The following is a 26184-nucleotide window of genomic DNA, read 5'->3' on the forward strand; positions in this document are numbered from 1 at the left end:
CATCATCCTGAGGTCTCCTGGCGCAACGGAGACGTTCTGAAGTGGGGCTCCAGCTGTTTTCCCTCCTGTTTTCCTCGATTACCAAGATCTCTTCATCTTTCTCCCAAGTCTATTTCTGTCAATTTGACGACGATTGAACGTCCCCTTGAGAAATGGTCCGTCGACACTCCCGCCTGTTACAAGCCCTACTCAGATGTCTTCTGCCCGAAGCGAGCCTCAGATTTACCACTACACCGACCATGGGACAGCGCCATCAACCTGGAACCGGGTGAGCCAGTACCCCATGGTCATGTATACCCACTCTCCATTCCTGAACAGAAGGCCATGGAAGAGTATATCGCTGAGGCTCTCAAACAAGGCTACATTCGACCACCCACGTCTCCTGCTGCTTCCAGCTTCTTCTTTGTGGCTAAGAAAGATGGCGGTCTACGTCCATGCATCGATTACCGAGCTCTTAACAAGATAACCAAGAAGTTTAGGTATCCTCTTCCCCTCGTTCCAGCCGCCCTCGAGCATCTGCGTGGGGCCACCATGTTTTCCAAGTGAGACCTGCGCAGTGCCTACAATCTAATTCGTATCCGAGAAGGAGACAAGTGGAAGACAGCTTTCATTACTCCCTCGGGGCACAACGAATATCTTGTGATGCCCTATGGCCTGGTCAAAGCACCGTCCATCTTCCAAGATTTTATGAATGAGGTGTTCCGAGACATTCTCCATCACTTTGTACTTATTTACATCGATGACATCCTCATTTATTCTCGTAATATGGCCGAACATCGTCGCCATGTCTCCAGTTCTCCAAAGACTCCGCAAGTACTCCTTGTATTTGAAGGCCAAGAAGTGTCTCCGTACAGTTCCTGGGTTATAATGTAAATGCCCAAGGTGTCTCGATGGATGAGGGGAAGGTTTGCCGCTATCACTCCCTGTCCCACTCCTACGACAGTCAAGGAATTGCAATGCTTCCTAGGATTCTCAAATTTCTATCGATGGCTTATTCAAGACTAAAGCCTGCTCACTGCACCTCCTCCTCAAGGGCAAACCAAAAACTATAGCCTGGAATCCAGAGGCTGAGAAGGTTATCCAGATCCTGAAGGAAGCCTTTACACTCCTGTGTCAGCCCTACCCGAACAAGGTGTTCTGGGTAGAAGTTGATGCATCAACCACCGGAGTTAGAGCTATCTTATCGCAGCAGCAGGAGAATGTAGCCAAGCCTCTTCCATGTGCCTTCTTCTCCAGAAAGTTGTCCCCGGCGGAGCAAAATTACGACATTGGCAACCGGGAGCTACTTGCCATCAAGCTCACGCTGGAAGAATGGAGACACTGGTTGGAAGGAGCACGTCATCCCTTTGTAGTGTTCACCGACCACAAGAATCTTCAGTACCTTAAAGAGGCTAAACGACTCGATCCCTGTGGGCTTTGTTCTTTACTCGTTTCAATTTCCACATCTCCTATCGCCCAGGCACCAAGAATATACGCGCAGATGTGCTGTCTCAACCCTACGCTCCCTCCTATGTAGTTGAAACTACCAAGCCCGTTGTTCCTTCCAGTGTCTTTCTCAATCCCATCCAGTGAGATTTCGACAGTCAGTTGGCTGAGGCCACTCGCCTTGAACCTGCTCCGCCGGGGTGCCCCGCTGACCGACGCTATGTCCCTCAAACTCTCTGCAATAACCTTCTGGAATCTGTCCACTCATCCGTGGGTACTGGCCACTCAGGGAACCGCCCAGACTCTCTCGCTTGTGCAACACCAGTTCTGGTGGCCTGGCATTGCAAGGGATGTGAAACGGTTCGTCCGAGGATGCCAACTGTGTGCCGTATCCAAGGTTCCCCGCCATCAACCATCTGGCAAACTCCTTTCTCTCCCGATTCCACAACGACCTTGGTTTCACTTGGGGGTGGACTTCATCACTGACCTTCCTTCCTCTGACGGTAATACGTGTATTCTCCTCGTAGTTAATAGATTCTCCAAGGCATGTAAATTAATTCCCCTGAAAGGACTCCCCACCGCGATGGAGACGGCCGAAGCCTTGTTCGGTCAGGTTTTCCGTAACTTTGGTATCACAGAAGACATTGTCTCTGATCGCGGACCCCAGTTTATCTCCCACGTATGGAAGGCATTCTTCAACCTCCTGGGGGTCACGGTTAGTCTGACGTTCGGCTATCACCCCAAAGCCAATGGACAGACCGAGAGGAAGGTGCAGGAGATCAACCGGTTCCTTCGGATCTTTTGCCAGTGCCACCAGAACACCTGAAACCAGTTCATCGCTTGGGCCGAATATGCCGAAAACTCCCTCCATCAACCCACCACCGGTCTCACAGCCTTCCAATGTATCTTTGGTTTTCAACCCCCTCTGTTTCCCTGGTCCGGTGAACCTTCCAATGTTCCCTCCGTCAATCACTGGTTCTGTGATAGCGAGAGGGTCTGGGACGAGGCTCACCACCATCTTCAGCGGGCAGTGCGCAGACACACCCTGTTCGCGGATAGATGACGTCAAGAGGCTCCCACTTACCACCCGGGACAACTCATCTGGCTCTCCACCCGAGACATCCATCTGCAGCTGCCCTGCAAGAAACTGAGTCCTCGGTTCCCTGGTCCCTTCCAGGTCAAAAGACAGGTCACCCCTGTCACGTATAAGTTTGTGTTACCTCCTCACTGCAGAATCCATCCTGTGTTCCATGTCTCCCTCCTCAAGCCTCACTACCCTCCTCAGAGTTCTCCCTCCACAGAGTCTGGCCAGGATAACCTACCCCCCGAGCCACCAGTTGAAGCTGGTGCCATCTACTCCGTTCATGAGATTCTAGACTCCCGACGTCGACGTGGTCGTCTTTTATATCTGGTGGATTGGGAAGGCTACAGACCTGAGGAGCGGTCGTGGATTCCCAAGGACGACATCCTCGACCCTTCGTTGCTCTCCAAGTTCCATCACAGTTATCCTACTCGACCTGCTTCTCGTCCCCACGGCTGGCCACCACGACGCCGGGGTCCTTGGTCCGCTACAGCAGGCCATGGAGAAGGGGGTAGTGTCACAGTTCTGCCAGACTCTCTCACCTCCTGCACTCAGTGTTCACAGTCACCCGGGTACTAATCAATCGCACCTGCATCTCGTCACCTCATCACAGCTCCCCATATAATCCCAGCACTCACCTTCAGTCAGCGTCTCACCACAAACTAGGAAAGACCCACTTACCTGTTCTCCAGTGATTACCAGTATTCCAGCGATTACCTGTTTCCAGAGTTTCCTTTGTGTCTCCAGTCTTTCCCCATCATCAGAGTCCCTCCACCGTTGTCTCTGTGCATCCTGCCATTATCTCCAAGATTCTCCGTAAAACTGAGCCATAATCGATCTACCCATTCACACTCCACTCCCCGTCCTGTGGTTCAATAAATGTCTTGTGTATTCACCATAACATTGTCCAGTGTGTGCATCCTGACAGTTACCTCACATACGCTTGAATGGAAGAATCGGAAGTGGCAACTGTGGCATAATAAAAGTTCCACTGCTGTTGAGCCACGTGTCGCACTCATCTCTCATTAGCAATCGCTCCAGCGACCTCCCAGAGCGGCCCTGCTCTGTTTAATACTACAGTAACATTAATAATCTCATCTCAAAATATACTGTGGCTTTAACACACCTATTATTATAATTTTTTTCTAAAAACCTTTTTTTTATTTTTTAAAGAAGTTGTTCGTGTTTATCTGAAGAAAGAAAGTCATATACAGTATATCGGTGATGCCATGAGAGTGAGTAAATGTTTAGAGAATTTTTGAGTAAACTGTCCCTGAGTAAAGGTTGTAAAAAGTGAGTTTGTAGTGAGTTTGTTGTAAAAAGTGAGTTGAGAGAATTTTTGAGTAAACTGTCCCTTTAAGGTGTAAAACTGAAAATTACTTAAAATACAAATTAAGGACTATGACTTAACATTTAACATTAAACATCTCTACGTGAACTTCGCTCCTCAGAAGCTGGCCTTTTAATTGTTCCCAAAACTAAACTTAAATCCAAGGGTGATAGGGCCTTTTCATCAAATGCTCCTACACTCTGGAACTCCCTACCTTTGGAGATTAGACAAGCGTAATCACTTAGTGTTTTTAAATCTGCCCTAAAAACGTATTTGTTTCAGGTAGCTTTTATATAAATTGTTTTCAATTGCCGTATTATTGTTATTTAATCCTACATTTCATGTTTGTATTTTTGTATTTTATTACTTTTTTGCATGTCTATGTTTTGTGAAGCGCTTTGAGATACATTTTAAAGGCGCTATATAAAATAAAGTCTATTATTATTATTATTATTATTATTATTATTATTATTATTATTATTATTTTATGATATTGACAGCACAGTTTGTACATAGTTAGGAAACACTGTTCCAGCTGATCTATACAGAATGACCAGTAGCCCCTCTCACACATAAAAGTGGGTGTGAGATATCTACTGTGTAAACAGGGCCAACAGGTCAGTGACCATGGTTTTTCACTGATGACATAAGTGCAGTGATGAAACATTATCATTTACAACTAAATACGGATGAAATCTCTTTATATGTTTATACATTTTATATTGTTTATATTTCATAAACATGTAGGTATCAGCTTTGCATCTGAATTAATGAAAAGTCGTTGTTGAAAAGTCTATTCTGTGAATGATATCAGGAGTTAAGAAATGTCTTATAGGACCTTTGCACAATGTCTCGAAGCACTAACAAATGTAAATAATGTTTATCAAAGTCTCAATAAATTAATCATTAATTTTAATACAAATAATTTCTCAATAGCTTGTTTTATGCAAGTGCCCTTTAAAATGAAGACACAGTCAAAGTTGTGTTGATAGTGTGTTTCTGCATCAGCCTTCATCATGGCTTTCAGCAAGCTTTGTGTTTGGAAAGGGCTCCTTTTAGTTTCTTTCTTCTTCCTCTCTGTACATGGACAAACCTCAGGGCCGTAAGTAACTTTGAATGGTATCTGTTTATAAATCATGGTGAATATAGAGAATGGATTGTGCCACAAATTTGCTGTTTGCTGAATGTTCTTGATTAAGACACAGTGTGTTGCACTGAAATACAAATGTCGCAGAGCTTTGATATTTCTCGACAGGTCTTTCATGGTGACATTTCCTGCAGTCATCGAGTCGGGATCTGAGGCCAAACTGTGTGCAAGTCTTCTCAAGCCCAATGAAAGCCTTGTCATGAACATTCATCTGGTTCATGGTAACCAGAACACTTTACTGCTACAGGAGAAAGTTGAGGAAGAGTTTCATCGCTGCTTTAACTTTCAGGTTTGTCGTCAAGTCTTTTCCCACACTATTCCCACATAATTGAACATTTGTGCTTAAGGTTTGATATAACTTGTGTCCCAACAGACACCTCAGGTAAAAGCAGAATCAGTGCAGACAATGAAGGTTGAACTTCAGGGAGAGAACTTCATAATGAACCAAGAGAGAAAAGTCTTGTTTAGACGTTACAACCCTTTGACTTTTATCCAGACTGATAAACCCATCTATATTCCAGGACAAACAGGTGAGTTCTGTATGTTTGAGATTTAAAGTTCCATGAATAAATACTTAGGTTTAATTTGTTTAACACTGTTCATGACTTTTATAGGATGTCGTTAATGAAAGAACATTAGCAATGTCCAAATCACAACAGACAAGTTTGGCATTTCTCAGAAATGACAAGTGGAAAGTTTGTGATCTCATAATCTCATGTTATCACACATTTCTCATTTAACAGTGAATTTCAGAGTTGTCACCCTGGATACAAAATTGGTACCCTTTGATCAGAAGGTTTGTGTCCTTTAAGTAAAAGCAAGAGTTTTTTTGTAGTTATTCTCTCTACACCATATACCAAATACTTACTACACTCTAAAACATGCTGGGTTAAAAACATGGACAAGGACATGGAAAATGGACAAACCCATAAATTGGATTATTTGAAGGAGTGCATTCACTGGGTTCAAACAACCCAATTTCTGGGTTTGTCCATATTCAACTGAAATTGGGTTGTTTTTAAGCCAGCATTTTTGAGAGTGTAGAAAACTAGAAGCGTCCAATCTTGCTCCTGGAGGGCCAGAGTTTAGCTTCAACCCCCGAATAAACACCCATGAACCAAGGGCTAAATTAAAAATCGGCACCTACAAATGGACAGCCATTTGTAGTGGTTTTCGAAACCATAGTGGGCGTTATCGAATGCACTCATTCTATCCCACGTTGCACTGCAATAACACGTGTACAGCCGATGTACACTCAACAGCTGTTCGAATTTGTTCACTTGTTTTCACTCATCCATTTAATTAATTCACTCTATCAAGTGACGTGTATTAGTGGAGTAATGTAGGGAAGAGTGACTGATGGTTTAGGGGGCAAGGTCTTATACCAAAAAATAGTTGAAGTTGAAGCTAAACTCTGCATGACACAGTTTGGACACCCTTACTTTAAGCAATAAAATTATTATTTTCACAATAGATAGTTTGACATTTTTATTGCATTCTGTTACATTATTAATATGTATTCTCTTGTTTTTAGTACAGTGCAGTCGTGCTGGAGGTAAGCACAACCTCTTTTACATAGCCATTTATGATATACAACATTTGCATTTCAAATTTCTGTTGTATTTACATTTATTTATTCATTAATCAGTGATTACTGTGAAACTTGCATTAAATAGAAAAAAAAAAAAACAATAGTTCTTCCCTATTGTAGCGTTTATCTGAGTAAAACAGCTTCTTCAACAAGAAAAAGTGTAAGGACAGGACTTGATTTTGTCCACTAGGAATTGACAGACAGATCCTCAGTCAACTTTTATTTAAACTCAAAGTACAAAACTAGACTAAGGAATGAGACAGACAGACTTGCAGGACTGAGACATGGGCACATGTGAAACGTGGAAAGCACAAAACACTAACACAATCACATGGTAATGCGTATCAATAGTACGAGTGTGAAATCTCATGGAATGGATACACCAAAATGAGTTTTGGCGTGCATATGCTACACAGTTTTTTGCGTGAATATGATACGCACTTTATGGTGTGCATATGACACGCTCTTGGGTAGGTTAGGTGTGGTAGGGTGGGTGGTTCGTACTTATAATACGCCATAAAGTGTGTATCATATGCATGCGGAAAACCACGTATCATATGCACGCCCACAAGATTGCACACTCTTAATATTTATTCGCATTTTCGTGAGATCGGGCTCCAAAACACAGTAGCAAAGCACAATCAGCTGCGGGTGATTGCCATGTGGAAAGAAAGAAAACAAAGACTAAAGGGTTAAAGAAGGAGAGATCAAACCATAGGCTGTATAAAACAATGGACGTAGTGTCTGTGACGTCAGCCATAGGTTTCTGATGAGCATTTTTAAAGCAAAAAAGGGAGTAATTTTTTATGTACATTATGTAAAAATTTAATGATGTGCATAGATAAATCATTTGTAATAAATATTTCAATATAAAATAATAGATGCAAGTTTTGATTTCATGGTGACTTGTCAGGAACTGTGTGTTCTTTGGGATCAAACAGGACAGCCAATATAACAGGATTGGTCAGTGGACAAATATTTCCTCAACAAGGTGGATATTGCAGCTCTCTCATGAGTTGAACCCAGAGGCTCGTGAAGGCATTTACAGACTGAAGGCTTTTATTGGTGAACGAATGATCAACTATAATTTTGAGGTGAAAAAGTATGGTAAGTTACAATGTAACAGAATGTTTTTGAGAGCGCTCATTCATTAATCCTCATTCAAAACCTGTATTTTATTTCCTAGTTTTACCTAAGTTTGAAGTTACCATGAAAGCTCCAAAAGAAATAAGTTTTGGTGATAGCGACATGAATATAGTGCTTTGCGGGAAGTAAGTAAAGGTTTATTGTATTGCAATTTATTGCATATATTAGTGTTTTATTATAATATGCTATAATAAAGCACTATTTCAAAAATAAAACTCAAAGCATGTACTCCATAGATACACATTTAAACAACCAGTGGCTGGTAAAGCATGGGTGAACGTATGCCGGGAACCTCTGAAATATATTTCTCGGCCCAACTTGATTTCACAATGTTTAATTGAAACCACTGAGGTATGAACAATATATGTTACTGTATGTTTTTGAACACATTTTGATCAGATACTCTTTTTAATGACTGTGTTTGTTTTATACAGATAAGTGAGATGGGCTGTGCCTCCTTTACCTTGGACACATCAGTCTTTTTTAACTCTAAAAATGATAGATATCTGGAAGAATATCTTACTGTAAAAGGGAATGTAACAGAAGAAGGAACAGGTGACAGATCTGAGCCGAACATGGACACTTGAATCGCACAACCACTTGCTAATATACAAATATTGTTAACACTTTACAGCATGAGTGCGCTAAGATGCATTAAATGCTTATCTAATGGACAGGGTTAGTTCACCCAAAAATTAAAATGAATGAATTACTGACCCTAAAGTCGTTCCATACCCGTAAGACCTTTGTTCATCTTTGGAACACAAATTAAGATATTTTGGATGAAATCCGAGAGGTTTCTGAACCATCCATAGGCCTTTCAAGGCCCGAAAGGTAGTAAGGACAGCATTAAAATAATCCATGTGACTAAAGTGGTTCAACCTTAATGTTATGAAGTGACGAGAATAATATTTGTGTGCAAAAACAAAACAAGAATTAGAAGACTGAAAGAGTCTTAGACTAATTAATAGATTAGGTCAAATACGAATTGCTATGAATTAAATGTATCTCCATTGATTAATTCCCTATCAACATCTAGTATTAGACTCTATTAAACATGCATTAATGCATATTAGTGCACCCATATTTTAAAGTGTTTCCATATTATTAACCCCCCAGAAACCACAATGGAGAGGTCTGAAACTATACGTCTAACATATGAAAGTGGTAAAGCTACGTTTACTGAGTTACCTGAAATTTATCAACATGGGTCGATTATTGAAGGAAAGGTATGTCTGAATTGTGTCTTTTAATTTTTATTAAATATAAAAATGTAGTCTGATTTAATTTTTTTTTTTTTTTTTTTTACATTGAACAGATCAAACTTGCATATTTGAATGGACGGCCTCTTCAAAACAAAGAGGTTTATCTTTTGGAGGGTAAAAAGTGGGCTTCAAAACTGCTCCTAAATCTGACTACAGACAGCGATGGACTAGCCAGTTTCTCTCTTAATACGTCTAATCTTTCTAAAAGTGATATTAACTTAATGGTATGATAATCCGTGCTCATCCATCCAGTGTTTGATCATTTTATGTCTTTGTTACATGAAAAATAACTGCACATTCTTTGTTAAACAGGCTAGTGCATATCCAGTGTTTCAGTTTCAACGTTTTAATGTGCTTTACTTCTCTACTGAAGAAAAATCAGTTCAGCTCTTCCAGCCTGCCACTCCATACACCCCAACACTAAGTGAACTGGTTATAGAGAATACTGAGCAACCATTAAAGTGTGACTCTGAGTTTACAGCCACCATCAAGTATTATTTTGTTGGTGAGACTGTTGAAGACTTCAAAACTGACATAGTCTATATGGTGAGAACATGTGCAGTATGGACATTATTACAGAGATGTTTTTGTTTAACAGTAATATTTGGCTGCACGAGTCAGTTTGTTATCAGTGTCACCTGTCTGTTTCAGGTTTTGTCCAAAGGAGTGATCGTTCATCATGGATATGAGAAGGTTGAAGCGAAGTCTTCAAATGGAGTAGCAACTGGCACAGTGTCATTCAAACTGTCTGTTAGTGCAGATCTGGCTCCTGTTCTGCAGATTCTGGCATACTGTGTTCTGCCCAGTGAAAATGTGGTTGCTAGTAGCAAAAATTTCGATGTTGAAAAGTGTTTCAAAAACAAGGCATGTATAAAAACTTCTCTGGTTACTTAACATAACCTTGTTAGGTTAACCTTGTTAACCCAAGAAGAGGGAAATATACATTGCCTCAGAAGCTGACAGAGAAATACTGAAGCCTGATTGAATAACGCTATTGTTCTTACAACAGCTAATGGCGTTCACGCACAGAAAATAGGATTACGGTTACGCAGGCTGCAACATACTCCGCAGGAACAGAGAAAAAAGTTCTCGCAGCCCTGGTTTGGGAGTTCTCGCAGCTTGTTCTCGACCCGTCGCCAGAGCAGAACTTTTTTCTTGCGAGTGTCCGAGAACTATTGTGTGATTGGTCATACATTTAATGCGGGCGTGGTTAATGCGGAGAAACTGAGATGGTCGGCACCTGCTTTTCTCGTGAAGTATGGAATGTACTGGCCAGAACGAACTTTGTTCGTGTTCTTGCCACCTCAAGAAAACGAACAAATTTCTTTGTTCTTGCAGAGTATGTTCCAAGCTTGTTACCCAAGAGCACATGTTCAAGAGGTCTGCCTTTTCTGAATCTTTGAGGTCTGTGAGGGTCTGCAAGGCTGCACAGTTTAGTCTTTTCCAGTGATGTTGGCAGTTGTGCGGCAGGACTTTTTGGGGTGCTGCACTGTCGACTTGACTCCCAGAGATGCAGAAGTGTGAAGGTGGCCGCTGATGGCTTGGGGGGAAGTTTAAAATAATCCTGGTGGCCTGCTCCATCAACTGTGGTGAAAATCCAACATTATAAGACCAGTCCCCTTTGTCTGACTCCACCTTTGACATAGTATTTTCCTGCTTCTCACTTGGTTCCCTAGAACGCATCTTCTGAGAAAGAAGACACAACTGCCAGGAGCTCAATTGGTCCTGAACAGGTAGCAAAGGCCTTGTTAGCTTTTTCCATTAAAGCTATCCTCGCGAGAAGGCTAAGGGGATCAGTGTAGAATTGTCATCCCCTGCAGGTGATGAATCACAGTGAGAGGCTTCTTGTAGAAGATCTTGTGTATGAGACAATTTCGCTCAATGCCATTTTATTTAAGGAGTAAGCCCCATCCATGTTTCTCACATTTGAATGCCACTGGCCACCAAAACAACAGCGTTATTCAATCAGGCTTCATCATTTCTCTGTGAAAGGTGTTTCCATAGTATCAGCTTCTGATGCAATGTAGAGTGAACCAAAATTAATGGAACAAAAATGACCATTTACATGACCACAGTCGTTCTGGTTCTGTAATAAATGACAAATCCTTCTGTTGTTCTCACAGGTGTCTCTGCAGTTTTCTCCTGATAAAGCAGTTCCTGGTGAGAAAAACACTCTCCAGCTCTCAGCTCAGCCTGGCTCACTGTGCGGCCTCAGTGCTGTAGATCAGAGCGTCCTGATCCTGAAGTCAGGAGAACGTCTGGATGCGGACAAGGTGTAGATGTATCAAATGAAAACAAAAGTTGTCTAGAGAAAAATATAACAAGAAGTCTGTAGATTGTTTTTAATCTGAATATAAATGTTACCTTAATAGGTTTTTAACCTGCTGCCAGTACAGTCAGTATCAAGTTATCCTTATAATGCTGTGGATACACCAGAGTGCCTAGAAGTTAGACCTCGCCGAGCTGTGTCACCAGACCATGTTTATGACAGCTTGAAGGTAACAAACTTTTAATAAAATGGTTAGATAAGTTATTTATGAAGTGGATGAAGTAGTACATAATGAAAACACTTAAAACAGAAATCCAGATTGTTGTGGTATTACACTATGCCCAAGGGGTATACTTTAATTTATTTTATTTTAAACATTGAATCCTCATTTTACATTTCATGTAGTTTATAATTGCTTTCTGACAGAAAGTGGGATTGAAGATGGCTACGAATTTGCTTGTGAGACAACCCCTTTGTCTGAAATTCCGTGGAATTACTTATCACAGAAACTATCTATTAAGTATGTTTTTATTTTTTTTACACACAATTGCAGAAGTGTTTAATGGCTAGAATACACTACACAAATTTTTCAATTGATTTTAAAACACTAAGCATCATGCACTTAACAACTAAGTAAATTGTTGCAGAGAAAAACTGGGAATCATACACCAAACAACTGAGGATCACACAAAACAAGACATTCAAATTGGTCCAAACTCACACAAACATGCACCTTGTTGCAAGGGGGTACATGACAATTGACAATGTATTTTAAAATCAGCTCAAAATTTCAACATTTTGATATCCTACAACTGGATGGAATCATAGTCTAAGCTAAAAAAATGTGCTCATTATATACTACATGATTTTCTGTGAAATCTCAAATCTGTCAACTCTAATCTGCCGACTGCCACTGAATTTTGGCTACTTGTGTAGTGCATTTCAGCCTTAAAATGTACCTAACTGGAAATCCACCTTGTCCTGTTAACAGTTTAAAATTGATTCAGATGCATAAACAAACTAAAGCATTTTGGACAACTAAATACATTATACAGGTGAATTCACTAAAAAATCAATTGCACCTGTTGAGAGCACTGTTTGTTTGCACACATTCAGATACTCGAGAATACATGTTTGGGGTGTCAGGCAGGCCACCTCCTGTGGAAACAGTTCGCACCTTTTTCCCAGAAACATGGATCTGGCAACTCAGTGAAGTGGGGTAGGTAAATGGAATAAGGACTATTTATTCAAGGATACAAAACAGAGTTTGTAAGACAAAACTAAACATTACTAAACCCCTTTCCATTCCATTTTACTGTACTGTGTTGCACAACAGAGACTCTGGATCAGCTCAGGTTCCTGTCACGGTTCCTGACACCATCACCTCTTGGGAGACGGAGGCCTTCTGTCTGTCCTCTGAAGGTCTGGGTCTGGCTCCTCCGGCTCAGCTGACAGTTTTCCAGCCCTTCTTCCTGGAGCTCTCTCTGCCTTACTCCATCATCCGTGGGGAGATCTTTGAGCTGAAGGCCACTGTCTTCAACTATCTGTCCAAGTGCATCATGGTGAGATTTCAGACTCAGTCTAATCAAATCATATCAAATATGTCTCTAATCATGTGTGGTTGATTGACAGGTTAAAGTGACTCCAGCTCCTTCCTCAGACTACACTCTCAAAGCCTCCTCTGATGATCAGTATTCATCCTGTCTATGTGCTAACGGAAGAAAAACCTTTAAATGGATCCTCAGTCCTTCTGTTCTTGGTGAGTTTTCCTGTCTGAATCATTGTTTCTCAGTGTTTGGTTCTGTTGTATCTTCACGTACATGTCTTGTGTTGTAGGAGTCATGAATATTACAGTCAGTGCAGAAGCAGAGGCATCCCAGACTGTGTGTGACAATGAGATTGTGAGCGTCCCAGAGAGAGGACGCATTGACACGGTCACACGAAGTCTGCTCGTACAGGTCAGTGCACATGAAACAGATTTCAGACATCATTTACCCATGATCATAATGCTGCTTATGTAAGTATGATGTGTTGATGTGATTGTTTTATGCTGCAGGCGGAAGGAACTGAAAAGACAGAGACTCGCAGCTGGTTACTGTGTCCAAATGGTTTGTCCACAGAGAATATTTAAAACTGATTTAAAATGTACAGATCTGATTTAATATTAAATCATAGTGTTTTTCTGTTGATATCTGACATGTTTTTCTGTCTGTCTGGTTCATAGGTGACAGTCTCTCAGAGGAAGTGACTCTGACTCTTCCTAAAGATGTGATAGAGGGATCAGCCAGATCCTCTGTTTCCGTCATTGGTAAGTTATATTTACATATACAATCAGAAATGAGGAGATTGGGTTTGGAATTCTAGCGACTTTCATTTGTTTATGGTTTATAGGAGACATATTGGGTCGGGCACTGAGGAATCTTCACGGATTATTACGGATGCCGTACGGCTGTGGAGAGCAAAACATGGCTGTTCTTTCTCCCAATATTTACATTCTGCAGTATCTGGAGAACACGGAGCAGCTCACCTCAGCCATCAGAGAGAGAGCCACAGGCTTCCTGAAGAGCGGTGAGAGACATCAATCATGTCAAGAAAATACTGAGACTTGATACCAAATTAAAAAAAATTTGAACACACCTGAATGTCATTCAGTAAAGTTGAATAATCAGACAGATTGAGTCAACCCAAACAAACTGCTGAAGTGTTAACCATTATCACACTAAACAGGATACCAGAGACAAATGAACTACAAGCATTCTGATGGATCATACAGCACATTTGGTTATGGGAGTGGGAATACATGGTAAATATATTTTCACTATTATTCTTTTTAAACAGAAATAAATTATTCTCTTTGTTTAACTTATTTGTTTTGAGATTTATGAATAAATGAAATAAAATACACATTTTATTATGTCTTCCACACCACCAGGTTGACTGCCTTTGTGCTGAGGTCCTTTGGCAAAGCACAGAAATACATATTCATTGATCCACAAATTATTCAGAGTGCAAAGAATTGGTTAATAAGCAGACGGGATACAGACGGCTGTTTTATCCAACAGGGAAGATTGTTCAACAACAGAATGAAGGTATTTTGCCTGTTTCTTAACATTTTCTGTGACCAGTTCTCAGATCTAAGCATAAATAGGGTATTTGTCTTTATTTCTTTTCCCCATATATTCCAGGGTGGAGTGAATGATAATGTGACCATGACGGCCTACATTACTGCATCATTGCTTGAACTGGAAACTCCCGTCACAGTAAGTTCATCTACAGGAAACACATTATAAACGTATAGAAAAATGACAGCATCACAGCGTCTGTTTTTGTCACAGGATCCTGTCGTCACTAAAGGTTTGTCATGTTTGAGGTCCGTCATTGAGGATGTCAAAAACACTTACACCACCGCTCTGCTCGCCTACACTTTCAGTCTGGCTAGAGACACGGCCACTCGACAGCAGCTTTTCAAGAAACTGGAGGATGTTTCTATTTCAGATGGTAAGAGGTTTGTTTCTGATGACTTTCTGTTGTCTTTTATGACTGTACTATTGTTTTTTTTGTCATGTGTGTGTGTCTTTTGTTCTTAAGGGCCTCATCTCCACTGGTCTCAGTCTGCATCTGCTGATGACTCTGATTCTCTGGCAGTGGAGATCAGCTCATATGTGCTGCTAGCTGCTCTCACTGCAGATTCAGTCACTACAGCTGATCTGGGCTATGCTAACAGGATTGTCAGCTGGCTTGTGAAGCAGCAGAATGCCTATGGAGGATTCTCCTCCACACAGGTTTCTTAAACTACTCCAATCAAACACATTATTGCTGAATGTGCTGGTGGGAATGAGTACAAGTGACATTACTGAACACATATATTTCCCAGGACACAGTGGTGGCTCTTCAGGCTCTGTCTTTGTACGCCACCAAAGTGTTCAGCTCTGACGGCTCCAGCACAGTGACTGTACAGTCAGCAGGAGACACTCACCACTTTGATGTCAATCAGGACAACAAGTTACTGTACCAGGAGAAGCAGCTGCAGAACGTTCCAGCCAAATACAGCCTTGAAGTGAAGGGCTCCACCTGTGTGTCTGTGCAGGTCTGCAATGCGTTCAGCTTCATTTACTCTCACTCACTTTCTCTCTTGATTATTTTGCTTTGACATAGTTTATTAATTTATTTTTGCCTGTGTTGACTCTCTTAGATGGTTCAGTTGTACAACATTCCCACTCCTACCGAAGCTAAAACATTGAGCATTGATTATAAGATTGAGGGAGACTGCAAGAAAACTTTTGGACAGTACCTATTGTTAAATTTCACTGTGAAGTAAGAACAATAAATTTATGCAATAAGACATGGTTTTTGTTATGGATATTTAACTTCATTCAAAATGGACTCTGATGGTTCCTATTTATTTTTTTCAGATATGATGGTCCACAGGCAAGAACTAACATGGTCATTGTGGATATTAAACTCTTATCAGGATTCACAGCTGATACATCAATGGTGCGTTTGACTATGTGAAGCGATTCATGATAGATTTACTGTACTGTCACTGTCAATCTACTGTAAGATGGTGCAGATGGCCGATATTGTCCTGCTCACTTCTTGTTGAACAGCATGATAGCTTACAGAAAATAGCTCTTCGGTTGGGCATGTAACAAATCATATATTTATTTTTATTTATTTTTAAATGACTTTTTCCGCAGCTTGAAACTCGAAGCACTTCAAGCGCATCACTTGTGGAACGGGTCGATTCTAAAGATGATCATGTCATCATGTATTTGAAAGAGGTGGGAGAACAGTAACATTCATATGATAAGATGATTCATTCACATTTAGTTTAAATTCTTCAGTACATTCCATGATTTCTGTTTATCCTCCCGCAGGTTCCAAAAAATATTCCAGTCAGTCACCAGTTACAATTGAAACAGGTTGTTCCTGTGAAGAATCTCAAGCCAGCTGTGATTAAAGTGTATGATTACTACCAAACAAGTAAGATTTTGTGTGCCATTTTTTTATTATGTGATTCTATTCAAAAGTATCAGTTGGCATTAAACTAATGTCTCGTTATCAACATTTCCCTCAGGTGATCTGTCGGAGACAGAGTATTCATCCCAATGTGATTGAAGTGTCATGCTTCAGTTCTGCAGCTTGGAGAAATATGTTTGAATACTGACTAAATGTGTTTATTCAGTTTTTTTTCTGGGCAAATTGGTTTGCTGATTAGCCTTTGTTTCATTAAACCAAAACAACCAGAAAACACTGAGCTTTTTGTATTTTTGTTCTTGAATTGTAGTTGCTTATACATACCATATTTCAGTGTCAGAAATGATATTTTTCAAATCACATACTAATGCTCTATTCTAAGCCAATTTATAGGTTAAATAAAGTAGTTTAGTCACCCAGATTTTTTTTTTGAAATAGTGCACTTTAAATGGATGTTGCACTTAAGCTACACTGTGTGATATTTTCCCCCATCTAGCGGTGAAAAGGTATATGACAATCCAGTGAATATTAGTTTCTGTTCCTCTCGATTCCTAGCCTGACGTGGTCATATTTAATTCTAGTCAGAATATGAGTCTGAAACTGCTCCATTGGGCTGTGATTATGGGGCGTGTTTCAACCGAACCAGAGAAGACATCAATTGGATAGACCTACAACCAATCAGAGCAACGAAGCAACGCATTGTCAAATGTCAACAGAGCTCAACTGCTCTGTGTTGCCCATGGTGTTGCCAAGTCCGCGTTTTTTTTCTCCGCGGGTTGTTTTCTATGTCCACGGGTTGAAGCGACTATTATGTGATATATAGACCCAGGAGTGCGAATTTTAGTAGGCAACCTTGCCAAAATAACACACATTTCACCCCTCAAACGCCATTTTCCCCCCGGAGAACCCCTCGAGAAGCTATTGTTTAGGGCTAGTAGTTGGTGGGTTTTGTTGTAAAAACTTGGGTACCCTGTCTGCACGCGTGCTGGTATCAGGCTGGAATACACGATCTTTGCCGGTGTTGTAAAAAAATAACATAATTTAATGATACACAGAGTACTTACCCAACATGATCATTTCTGAGAGAAATTGTGAAGGTGAATGCATATAGAAACAAGCTCTCCGTTTAGGATTCGAAAAAATATAATCCAAGCCCCTGACGTGGATGATTACGTTACTGTTGATCATCTGTCCATCATCGTCTAAAGCCCTTCCTGATGATTTCATTGGTCCGAACAGTTTCTGTTCGGGGATAATTACTCCTCTATGGAGCAAGGCCAGACTGAACTGCCCGACCTAAAAATTGCCATTGCTGCGTTCCACTCCACTTTAAGACACGCACTTGAAAACTTCTCTAAGCACTTCCCCTTGGGGGAATCCCCGCCGCCATTTTGAAGTGCGTTCCACTCGTGAAATGGACAAGGGAAGTTTATATGGACAGACCCTTGCTCCCTCGATTTTGACCGAGTGAGCGAGTCTACTTCATATGTACACTTCAGGCAGCTTCATATACCACAATGTAGGGCTGGACAATAATTCAATATCAATATATATCGCGATATAATTTTTTTCAATAACGGTGATATGATTTTTAAACACATTTCCGATATTTTGATAAATACATTACAGCATTCCTCACTGACTGACGTTCAGGGCGCAGCCGTCAGAAAGAGCAGAACATGATTGGCTACTTGTGGGATGACGTACACCACAGAAACGCAGTCAGTGCTCAGCAGTAGTAGGCTGAGTGATAGATCCAACGCGGCAAGTTTTAGCTACAAAAAGAGTTTCCCTGACCGCAACACAAATGTGACTGAACGAACTTCCACAAGTAAGGAGAAAGAAATAGTTGATAAGAGAAGAAAGACTAACGTTAATTCAGTGGGGTGGAAGTGGTTCGGCGTGTCCCCCGCACTTTTAATAAAGTGTATTTTCATCCCCCGCACTTTTACTGGGTCTCACCGGTCCTAGTCGACCCGCTCCGAGCGGGATTCGAAATGGCATTACCTGGAGCAAGTTAACAGGGACTCTAAAAGACCGCTTTCTCTAACCTCGGTTGATTGCGCGCTTCTTGAGGTCACCCATACGGAAATGTAATATATGTACATATATGTCCCTATATCCGAGTAGTGATGTCATATATGTTTCATATAAGGCAATACATTATTAGCGCATATATACATTCTCACGATATATGAAGATATAGGTTTATACCATGTATGAAATACCCATAGAACAATTATTATATATACATATATTAAAATTATTTATATGATGGTTTTTTTATATGGTACTGTATGTTAATGCCATATATGTAAACAATATATGTCGAATTTATATATGTAAGTTTATTTAAACATAATATATGCAAACATTCAGTATGCTTGTATAGAATTTTATATGGATTTATATAGTGGTGTTTGAATCCTGGCATTTCATAATTTGGTTTTGGTTCAGGCTTCGGACATTAAAAGCTCCATGTGTGTTTTTCTCCCCGTTGTAAGTGTACAGTTTGAGCATTCGCTTGGTCTCGTGTGAGCATCTAATTTTGCTTGGGAAGAATACACTCTTTTGTCCATGTGTTTAGGGTTATTTGTTTAGCATGCGGCTTGTGCTCATCATTAGCCATGGCGTGTACTTTCATGTTTTGTTCTGTGTAGATTGTAACGGTTACTCTGGCGACATTTTTCATCCTGTCCTCTAGAGGGCAACAAATGGAGGAAGTGGTTTTAAGGTTACGAGTAGCATAGAGGAGAGGCATGGCAATGGAGCATGGGTGAAAATGCCTGGAATCACATTGTGTTTGAGAGTTAAGTGAATTGTACATTCTAATGCTTTACAAACTTGTTCAAATGCACATTTTTATGTACCCATAAAAATGTTAATTCATAGTGTTTGGAAGTTTGCAGAGAAGCTGGCAGAGGACTCTGTAATGGGGCTTGAGTGCACTGATACCTACTTCTTACCTGTGTTGGATTGTGCCAGTGCCTAATCTAGGATTTAGGATTGTATATCTTCATTGCCTGCTTGGACTGGGACTTCTACAACACTCATATAAGAGACTTGCATTGCAGACTGTATATTCTTTTCCCTCTACGGCATTTTGAATTGTTTGGTACAGGGTTTTGTTTGTGTATCACTAGTATTTTGGGTTTGGAATTGATTTACTGTTTATTTGTTTACTTAAAGTGTTGAGCTTTGATATTCACAATGCTGTCTTGGATTTCCATCCATGTGCTAATTGTTACTATGTTATCTCATTCAGTGGTTAAATAGATACAATTTATTTTCACTCCCTCATTGAGAATCTTACAGTTAGTTTGAACACAAACTATTGGCTAAAGTGAATTCCCGTTTTGTTTTTTTTAGGATTTCTTATTGTATAAAAAACTAAGACGAGCCAGTTACAAGCATGAAGGGGTTTGATTGTTTCGACTGTTTATTTTTGATGTCTAATAAAAAGCCCATTAACCTCTGCACCCTTGAGTCCTTCATCTCTTGCCTCACCTGACAATAAGTAACATTATAAATATTTTATATTTTAAATGTCATTTGTTTTATACATAGTATAGACTTTAAGACTCTACGACATTTGATAGTGATAATGATTTGTCACATATATAATTTAAACATATATAATATGTGGACTAAAGATATATGTCAATATATGGAATTTCTGATGCTGTGCATATATGTGCATTTATGTTTTTACTCTATATGAGCATATTAGGATATTTCATATATGAGACCTATATGTCAATATATGTATAATACATACATTAACATATATAATATATGGGATACATTTATATGTCAATATATGGAATTGTTCCAATTTCTAATATGTTTCATATATGTTTTTACTTTATATATCACATATATCACATATATTGATATTTCATATATAGACATATATTACATTTCCGTATGGGACGGGCAAGTGTATACATAGAAACCAACGTGAATACATCAAGATTTAATTTCAGAGACAAAAAATAATCTATGCATGACCTGTCATTTTATTCGTATCTAAATATGAGGAGGGCGCTCTCACAGAAAGTCCAAAAGCGGATTCGTAGAAACTTACTGTCGCGCTGGAGCTGCAGCGGAAGGAAAACAATCGTTATGAGCTGAAAGGTGACGACGACAGTCAGACGATTGCGACAATATATGAAAGCAATGAAGGAGCATCATGAGCAACAAAACTGTTTTCAACACTGATAATAATCATAAATGTTTGTTGAGCATCAAATCCTAATAAATGATGAGTGACACTGAAGACTGGAGTAATGATGATAAATTCAGCTTTGATCACAGAAATAAATGACACTTTACTATATATTCACGTAGTGAACAGATGATGTAGATCAGAATAATATTTCACTGTATTACGTTTTTTACTGCATTTTTAATTAAATAACTGGAGCATTAAATATATGCTATAGTTTTGCATAAATGGAAAATAGAGCGCTATGAATTGTTCTTCACTGAAATTTAAAACTTAAAAGAAAATGCTCAATAAACTGCGTCTGCGGCATAGGAGCACTGTACCCTGTGAAGCAGATCCACCATCTGAAGCAGATCCATCCGCTAGAATATTCTGAGTCAGGCTGAATCCTGGCTGAAGCACTTTTGTTTAATCTATATTAAGAATAATATAATCATCCTATATTATAGTTTAAACTTAAAGATATTAATATTAATAAAGTGAGAGTCTTATGTTTATTTGATGTTGATTTCACATTTCTTTTTCATATAAAGGCTAAATACAAATAAAAGGTGAACATTCATTTATTTGTACTGGCTTTATTTCTAAAATATTATATAGTTTTATAGGAGGACTATTCATAGACTTGGCAAATACATTTTTCAGAAGTTTGTAGGTACAGACATCCTTTGTGGCAGTTCTTAGTAGTTTTTTTAAAAGCTTTTATATAATTCATATCGATATCGGAATTATATCGTATCGAACGAAATTAAGAAAAATATTGTGATATGAATTTTGGCCATATCGTCCAGCCCTACCACAATGCAACGCGATTTTGACGTCACCACATATCGCGTTTAATTTACCCCACCACAAACAACTCTATGATATTTTTAAAAACATTTAAAACAACCCAAACACATCCATATACATATAGAATGCTGCAGTAAACAATTTCATAAAGAAAAAAATAATAATAAATCAATTCCATAGTGGATTCAAAGTGATCAAGGGCTTAGGGCGTTCCAGTTCAGTCCATTGCAAAGTTTCCGCCAGTAGTGGGCACTCATGCAACGTAAGCAATGACGCACATCCGAGTGAATGAGACGGAGGGAAGTTTGCGAGTGAAGGGCATGATAAAAACGAACTGGAACGCAGCACATGAGTGCCATCGAGTGTTAAAACGCGAAAGGCAAAGCTTGAATTTACGGGTATGTCCCTCTTTGGCTAATGTACTTTCAAGATGGAGGGGCAACATGGCGACCGGAATTCGAACCCCTCACCCGTATGTATTTTCAATGGCATATTATAAACTTACGAGAATACTTTATAACTTGAAAAAAGTAAATATACATTATTGAGCACATATATTTTTGAAATATCTTAAAATATCTTAAACTGTGTCTGAAGATGAACGGAGGTCTTAACAGTGTGGAACGACATTAGGGTGAGTCATTAATGACATAAAGGGTTAGTTCACCCAAAAATGTAAATTAAGTCAATGACCAAGTATATTGCTCAAGTCATTCCAAGGTCAAAAATGTATCAACTTGTTTATACAGTGTACACTCATATTCTTTAAAAGTAATTGACAAGCAGTTATTTTGTCATTACATGGCATGGTTTTACGTTATAGTGTAAGTAAGTATGTGTAGGTATAAGGGAACAATATATAATATTCGGGGAATAAAGGGGTACTATCAGGAAAAATAACAAATGATTTATACTGTAAGTATTTTTTAATTAAGGGGTAATTATTCGTGTATTACGGGGTAAGTAATGTGCAGGCTGTAAATTAAAGTGGCTCTTGTTCCCCTCTTGTTTCTTGCAGTTATAGGGTAAGTAGGCCTACAATAAAAACACATACACAATCTGATATCAGTCATAGATATTTATTTAAAAAAAAAAAAAAACACGTATTCGTTTTTTTTTTAATTAACTTTTCATTTCAGATGATAAAGTCCTGACAGAAAGAGACACGTTTTGTCCCTTTCTCTTATTTTTCTTTTCTTGTTCCTCTTCTTCATTTTCGTTTCCATTGATGGATGTTAGGATGAATCCCATGTCTTGACATTTTTTATTATTATTTATTAAAAGAAAAAGTAGTACACCAAGAAATGCTGTCATAATTCAGTAATCGTTTCATATCCGATCAGCTGTTACCAGCGCGTGCATGAGACGCTTCAAGCTTTCATGACGTTCTCATGCACGTTTCATCTGAAACACGCGAGAACGGACATCGCTTGTATTTTATTCTTGTTTGTTTCTAATTGCTATTATCATATATTATGTTATTTTTTGTATACTGTTGTGAGCATTAAAAAAACCAGACAGCATCAGACATCCACATGACCAGAGTTTTTCGGCGCGCACACGTCACGCTTCAAGATCGTTCAAGATACGTCAAGCGTGAAATCAACCCTTGCATGCACATGCAGATAACTGCTGGTCGGATGCGATATATTGTTATTTTTCTTACAAACACTTATCGTTTAACTTCAGAAGACATTGATTCATCCATTGGGATCGGGTTACTGTAGTTATGCTGCCTTCATGCTATCGGAATTATCGGAAAAACGCGCACTGATGTCGTGTTTACCACTGGGAAGTTCGGAAATAATTTGATACCCAAGTTCCCGAGATGGGCGTGGCATAACCGTTAAAAATGGCAGATGGGAGACGAATTTTCTGCTGTGGCAGGTGTTTTATTAGTTTTTTTCCCTCAACATTGTCTTTCCCATTTCATTGTCTTGTCGGTAAAGTAGGCCTAGTACATATTTACATATGTAGCCCCTGCTAATTTTATATATCGTTTATTTTGTGTTGTGTTAACGGAAATACAAGATATTCTGAAGTATGGGCCAGTTCAATTGTCCCTGATGTATAAATACACTTTTGTTTTAATGTGTTAATGCCGTTATAAAGTGGAAGTGTTGAAATATCCTTTGTTGTGAGTAACCTTTGAACCCTCTGTCATTTTGTTTTGACTCTGATTCTCTGGCAGTGGAGATCAGCTCATATGTGCTGCTAGCTGCTCTCACTGCAGATTCAGTCACTACAGCTGATCTGGGCTATGCTAACAGGATTGTCCGCTGGCTTGTGAAGCAGCAGAATGCCTATGGAGGATTCTTCTCCACACATGTTTCTTAAACTACTCCAATCAAACACATTATTGCTGAATGTGCTGGTGTGAATGAGTAAAAGTGACAGTACTGATCACATTTATTTCCCAGGACACAGTGGTGGCTCTTCAGGCTCTGTCTTTGTACGCCACCAAAGTGTTCAGCTCTGACGGCTCCAGCACAGTGACTGTACAGTCAGCAGGAGACACTCACCACTTTGATGTCAATCAGGACAACAAGTTACTGTACCAGGAGAAGCAGCTGCAGAACGTTCCAGCCAAATACAGCCTTGAAGTGAAGGGCTCAACCTGTGTGTCTGTGCAGGTCTGCAATGCGTTCAACTTCATTTACTCTCACTCACTTTCTCTCTTGATTATTCTGCTTTACATGGTTTATTAATTTATTTCTGTTTGTGTTGACTCTCTCAGATGGTTCAGTTCTACAACATTCCCACTCCTACTGAAGCTAAAACATTGAGCGTTGATGCTAAGATTGAGGGAGACGGCAAAACATTGGGACAAAATTTTAATCTGAAATTCACTGTCAAGTAAGAAAACATCTTAATAGACACAAAAGCTATACAAACTGAAAAGGCGGATCTCAGTAGTTAAAACTGCAACACTAAACACTTGAAAAACATCACATGAGTGATGAAAACTGTGTCTTGTTAGTTATTCAAACTTTTGTTCTCACTTATTTGTAAATTTATATGAGGCATTTAATAACCAAACCTTTTCCTTTGCTGTTTTCCAGATATGATGGTCTACAGAAAAGAACTAACATGGTCATTGTGGATATTAAACTCTTATCTGGATTCACAGCTGATACATCAATGGTGCGTTTGAGTGATTCATCACAAAATGTGTACAATTTCTAGTGTTTCCTATTTAGAAAATAACTATCACTTCTTCTCCACAGCTTGGGACTTCTTCCGGAACGTACAAATCACTTGTGGAGCGGGTCGATTCCAAAGATGATCATGTCATTGTTTATTTGAAGGAGGTGAGAGATCAGCAACATTCATATGCTTTCATGTCATTAGGTTGATTCATAAACATTTTATCTGTAATGTCCATGACTTATGTTTTTTTTTCCTCCTGCAGATCCCAAAAAATAGTCCATTGAATTACCAGATACAAATGAAACAGGTTCTTCCAGTAAAGAATCTCAAGCCAGCTGTGGTCAAAGTGTACGATTACTACCAAACAAGTAAGATTTAATATGCCCGTGCTATATATGAGGAAACATATACAACACCACAAGCATGTGATGTAGAGCAAACCAAAGTTGGCACACTGCTACTGCTGTTTCCAAAAATCACTTTATTAAAATGTGCAACGTTTCGACCTGTTGAAAACTTTCTTCGGGTCAGCAGCTTTGTGTTGACTTTTGCTTATTCTGTAGTAAAATGCTTTATCTGATCGTGCACCTGCCTAAAGCTTTTGGGATGTGCACATACTACTAATTTGAACATGTGATGCACATTGTTAATTCATATTAAATCCACTTACAGATTTCCATTGCTATATGAATGTGAACATCTCGCTTTTTCTTCAGGTGATCAGTCAGAGGCCGAATACTCCTTCCCCTGTGAATGAAGCTGCTGAAGTGCATCACCTCATAGTACAGCTTGGATAAAGATGTTTAAACACTCTAATGTTTAATGTTATAATGTTTAATGTTTATCCTGGACAAAAAATATTTCAAGTACATCAGCCCAGATTGAAACCCCCAAATCCTCATCAGATTTTTGCTATGTCTCTTGAGAACACGACTAATCAAATTGTATACGGTTGTATATATATATATATATATATATATATATATATATATATATACGTATATATATATATATATATATATATATATATATATATATATACATTTTTTTCCTTTTTTTTCCTTCTATATATCACACATCTGAGAACCAATCAGTAGGATCACGAGCGGAAATAAAAGAGGAAGTGGAAGCTGTGGGAAGGAAGTGACCGTGACATGTTGAATGGCGGTGATAGTGCGATAGTATAGTCAACAATAGAGGCAGTAGTTGAGTCGCGGGTTTTTTTTAACCAAGTGCACGCTGTGTTTGCTAAATGGAAGAGTGGCTAATGCACCAAAGGAGGGTCTGACTGGCACTTACTGAACATTGATGAATACAGACGACAGAGAGTCGCGGGCCGAGTACTTTCGCTGTGTGTGTGCGTCCTGTCTCCGCGATTACCTGCAGAGCGTCTTGCCGGATCCACCTGCTGGTACACGTCATCAAGGGCCAGTTGCCTTGGAATCGAATGACGGATTGTTCGCCGAGTTTTGGATCTCTGAGGTTGTTTACAGAGTGTGTGAGTTAAAAAACTGCCGACTCATCTTCAGGTACTGTCTAAAACCCGAAGCACTCCTCAGAAAACTTCCCACGCTATCACCCGTCAGCAGTTCGCACTCCTGACACACACACACACACACACACACACACACACACACACACACACACACACACACACACACACACACACACACACACACACACACACACGTTTACAGACTTCCTTGATTTTGTTTTGATTTGTTTTTCAATTTCGTGAGAAACTGATTTTGAAGGGTTATTTTTATTTTATTTTTATTTTTGT

The 26184-nt window shown here is 39.4% G+C and overlaps 1 protein-coding gene across 2 annotated transcripts; it reads left to right on the forward strand.

Moving 5' to 3' along the window:
* Nucleotides 1-4784: 4784 nt before the first annotated feature.
* On the forward strand, nt 4785-25315 carry LOC137084591 (alpha-2-macroglobulin-like). Of its 2 annotated transcripts, none has more exons than XM_067450884.1 (34): nt 4785-4938; nt 5092-5272; nt 5357-5513; nt 5727-5779; nt 6518-6538; nt 7516-7681; nt 7761-7845; nt 7957-8071; nt 8155-8275; nt 8840-8949; nt 9039-9209; nt 9298-9531; nt 9637-9849; nt 11109-11258; nt 11358-11483; nt 11681-11774; nt 12371-12473; nt 12591-12816; nt 12887-13013; nt 13091-13212; nt 13311-13362; nt 13479-13562; nt 13646-13822; nt 13982-14057; nt 14187-14343; nt 14440-14514; nt 14590-14752; nt 14843-15036; nt 15129-15341; nt 23989-24107; nt 24314-24395; nt 24479-24562; nt 24664-24769; nt 25118-25315. In XM_067450884.1, the coding sequence occupies exons 1-34, from the start codon at nt 4853-4855 to the stop codon at nt 25156-25158; spliced, it is 4284 nt and encodes a 1427-aa protein (XP_067306985.1). In that variant the 5' UTR covers nt 4785-4852; the 3' UTR covers nt 25159-25315. The 2 variants fall into 2 exon arrangements, with proteins under 2 accessions (XP_067306985.1, XP_067306984.1); XM_067450883.1 differs by lacking the exons at nt 23989-24107; nt 24314-24395; nt 24479-24562; nt 24664-24769; nt 25118-25315 and adding exons at nt 15447-15568; nt 15667-15748; nt 15952-16035; nt 16132-16237; nt 16332-19710.
* The last annotated feature ends 869 nt before the right edge of the window (nt 25316-26184 follow it).

This window comes from Pseudorasbora parva, chromosome 8 (assembly GCF_024679245.1).
Source record: "Pseudorasbora parva isolate DD20220531a chromosome 8, ASM2467924v1, whole genome shotgun sequence".
NCBI classification, from domain to species: domain Eukaryota; kingdom Metazoa; phylum Chordata; class Actinopteri; order Cypriniformes; family Gobionidae; genus Pseudorasbora; species Pseudorasbora parva.

Excerpts from the sequence above, each read along its gene's own strand:
- LOC137084591 (XM_067450883.1), top strand. The coding sequence starts at position 4,853 with ATGGCTTTCAGCAAGCTTTGTGTTTGGAAAGGGCTCCTTTTAGTTTCT. Across the intron at positions 6,539-7,515 it reads ACAGTGCAGTCGTGCTGGAG|GACAGCCAATATAACAGGAT; the intron begins GTAAGCACAACC and ends GGGATCAAACAG. Across the intron at positions 8,276-8,839 it reads TGTAACAGAAGAAGGAACAG|AAACCACAATGGAGAGGTCT; the intron begins GTGACAGATCTG and ends TTAACCCCCCAG.